The sequence below is a fragment of the Pistacia vera genome, unplaced genomic scaffold, assembly GCF_008641045.1.
Source record: "Pistacia vera cultivar Batoury unplaced genomic scaffold, PisVer_v2 Contig150, whole genome shotgun sequence".
NCBI classification, from domain to species: Eukaryota; Viridiplantae; Streptophyta; class Magnoliopsida; order Sapindales; family Anacardiaceae; genus Pistacia; species Pistacia vera.
The window spans coordinates 244,201-246,313 of record NW_022195577.1 but is presented as its reverse complement, the minus strand read 5'-3'; the positions used below and the strand labels follow the sequence as shown (position 1 = coordinate 246,313).

The 2,113-nt window shown below is 39.1% G+C and overlaps 1 protein-coding gene across 1 annotated transcript; it reads right to left on the bottom strand.

Moving 5' to 3' along the window:
• Positions 1-213: 213 nt before the first annotated feature.
• On the bottom strand, positions 214-1,168 carry LOC116124177. The gene is made up of 2 exons (XM_031409891.1): positions 948-1,168; positions 214-466 (listed from the first exon to the last, which is right to left on the bottom strand). The coding sequence occupies exons 1-2, from the start codon at positions 1,166-1,168 to the stop codon at positions 214-216; spliced, it is 474 nt and encodes a 157-aa protein (XP_031265751.1).
• Positions 1,169-2,113: the final 945 nt, after the last annotated feature.

Genomic DNA, 2,113 nt, shown 5'->3' with positions numbered 1-2,113 from the left:
ATCAGCATCAATATACGCATGCACATTTTGGTAGTCCTTATTTTTAGAAAATAAGATTCCCTTTCCAGGAGCATGTTTTAAATATCTCAGGATACGCATAACTGCGTTCATATGCTGCTCTCCAGGATTATGCATGAACTGACTGACTATACTTAATGCATAAGCAAGATCTGGCCTAGTGTGAGACAAATACATCAATCTTCCCACAAGTCTCTAGTATCTCCCTTTGTCAACTGGTACTTGATCAGTCTCGACTCCTAATTTCAAGCCTTCTTCGATTGGTGTATCAGTTGGTTGACATGCTGACATACCAGTTTCCTGCAACACATCCAAGGCATACTTTCTTTGTGATAGAAAGATACCTCTGTTAGATTGAGACACTTCAATTCTGAGAAAATATTTCAAAGAACCTGGGTCCTTCATCTCGAATTCTCTGATAAGTACTTTTGCAATGCCTTCTTTTCTTCTGGATCATTTACTGTAACCACCATATCATCCCCATATACAATAAGTGCAGTGATCTTTCCTTGCTATTTTTTAAGGAATAGTGTGTGATCTGAATTGCTCTGATGGTAGCCAAAAAACTTCATAGCTTTGGTGAACCTCCCAAACCATGCTCTCGGAGATTGTTTTAACTCATACAATGACTTCTTTAACTTTCATACCTTTTGGCTATGTTTCACTAGTAAAATACACCCTGGTGGAGGATCCATATAGATTTCTTTAGATAATTCTCCATGTAGGAAAGCATTCTTCACATCGAACTACTGTAATGGCCAATCCAGGTTTGCAGCTAAAGATAATAAGACACGTACTGTGTTGATTTTAGCTACGGGTGCAAATGTCTATGTATAGTTGATCCCATGGGTTTGGGTGTACCCTTTTGCTACTAGTCTTGCTTTGAATCTCTCAATTGTACCATCAGCTTTATACTTCATAGTGCAAACCTATCGACATCCAATAGTCTTTTTTCCGTGTGAACGGGACGATCAACAAGTTCCCAATTCTCATTCTTCTGTAACGATTTCATTTCCTCATTCATAACAACTTTCCATTTTGGATCAGATAAGGCTTCCTGCACACTATTAGGAATAGATACAGTAGATAATTGATTCACAAATGACATATTTGATTCTGATAGACGATGGTTAGACACATAATGACTCATGGGGCATTTGACTTTACTAGATAGCTATGGTTCGTATGTTGGTTTGGGAATCCCTCTAGTACTACGTGGTGTTAACTGTTTCCTAATTGGTTCAGACTCTAAATCAGGAACATTCTCAATAAATGATGGTTGTGACATACCAAGAATAAGAGACTCAGACTGAGAAGATTCTATGGACGGGTTTGATACCACCTCCACATTACCATCATCTACTTCATCTTCTTGTCGAACAATAGGTCTAGTTTGTGACTCATGGTCTCCCACATCTTGAACATCATCTTGGACAACATAGTCAAGAGTCTGAATTTCTTCTTGACAATGCTCCCCTTGAAGTTCAGACTTAGAAGGAAAATACATCAACTCTTCATGGAAAACAACATCCATCATTACAAACGTTTGTTGAGTTGGACGATGATAACATCGATACCCCTTTTGATGAACGCCATACCCAACGAAAACACATTTCAATGCACGAGGGGACAACTTGTTGCGTTGATGTTTATGGAGATGAACAAATGCGATACAGCAAAAAACATAAGGTGGTAAGTTCGGGACCATTAGAGCATTCATTGCTTTACCAAGAGCCTGAAAAGGTGTCTCGAACCGAAGAGAACTAGAGGGTACCCGACTGATTAGGTAGGTTGCAGAAGTAAGTGCTTCTCCCCAAAAGGATAATGGGATGTGAGCCTCTATTAATGAGGCACGAACGACCTCTAATAAGTGCCGATTTTTTCCCTCAGCAACACCATTTTGTCGGGGTGTGTTGGGATAAGTAGTCTGATGAATGATACCATGTGTTGCCAAGTACTGTTGAAGATTTGAACTTTGATATTCTCCTCCATTGTCACTTCAAAGGACTTGAACCTATGCATTATACTGCGTACGAACCATTTTGTGAAATCTCTGAAAGAGTAAATTAACCTCCCCTTTAGATTTCATTAGAAA

Bases quoted from the DNA above. Each gene is read 5' to 3' on its own strand.
- LOC116124177 (XM_031409891.1), bottom strand. From the start codon at position 1,168: ATGAGTCATTATGTGTCTAACCATCGTCTATCAGAATCAAATATGTCA. The intron at 467-947 runs GTTTGCACTATG...TAAATGATCCAG, and splicing joins AGACTATTGGATGTCGATAG to AAGAAAAGAAGGCATTGCAA.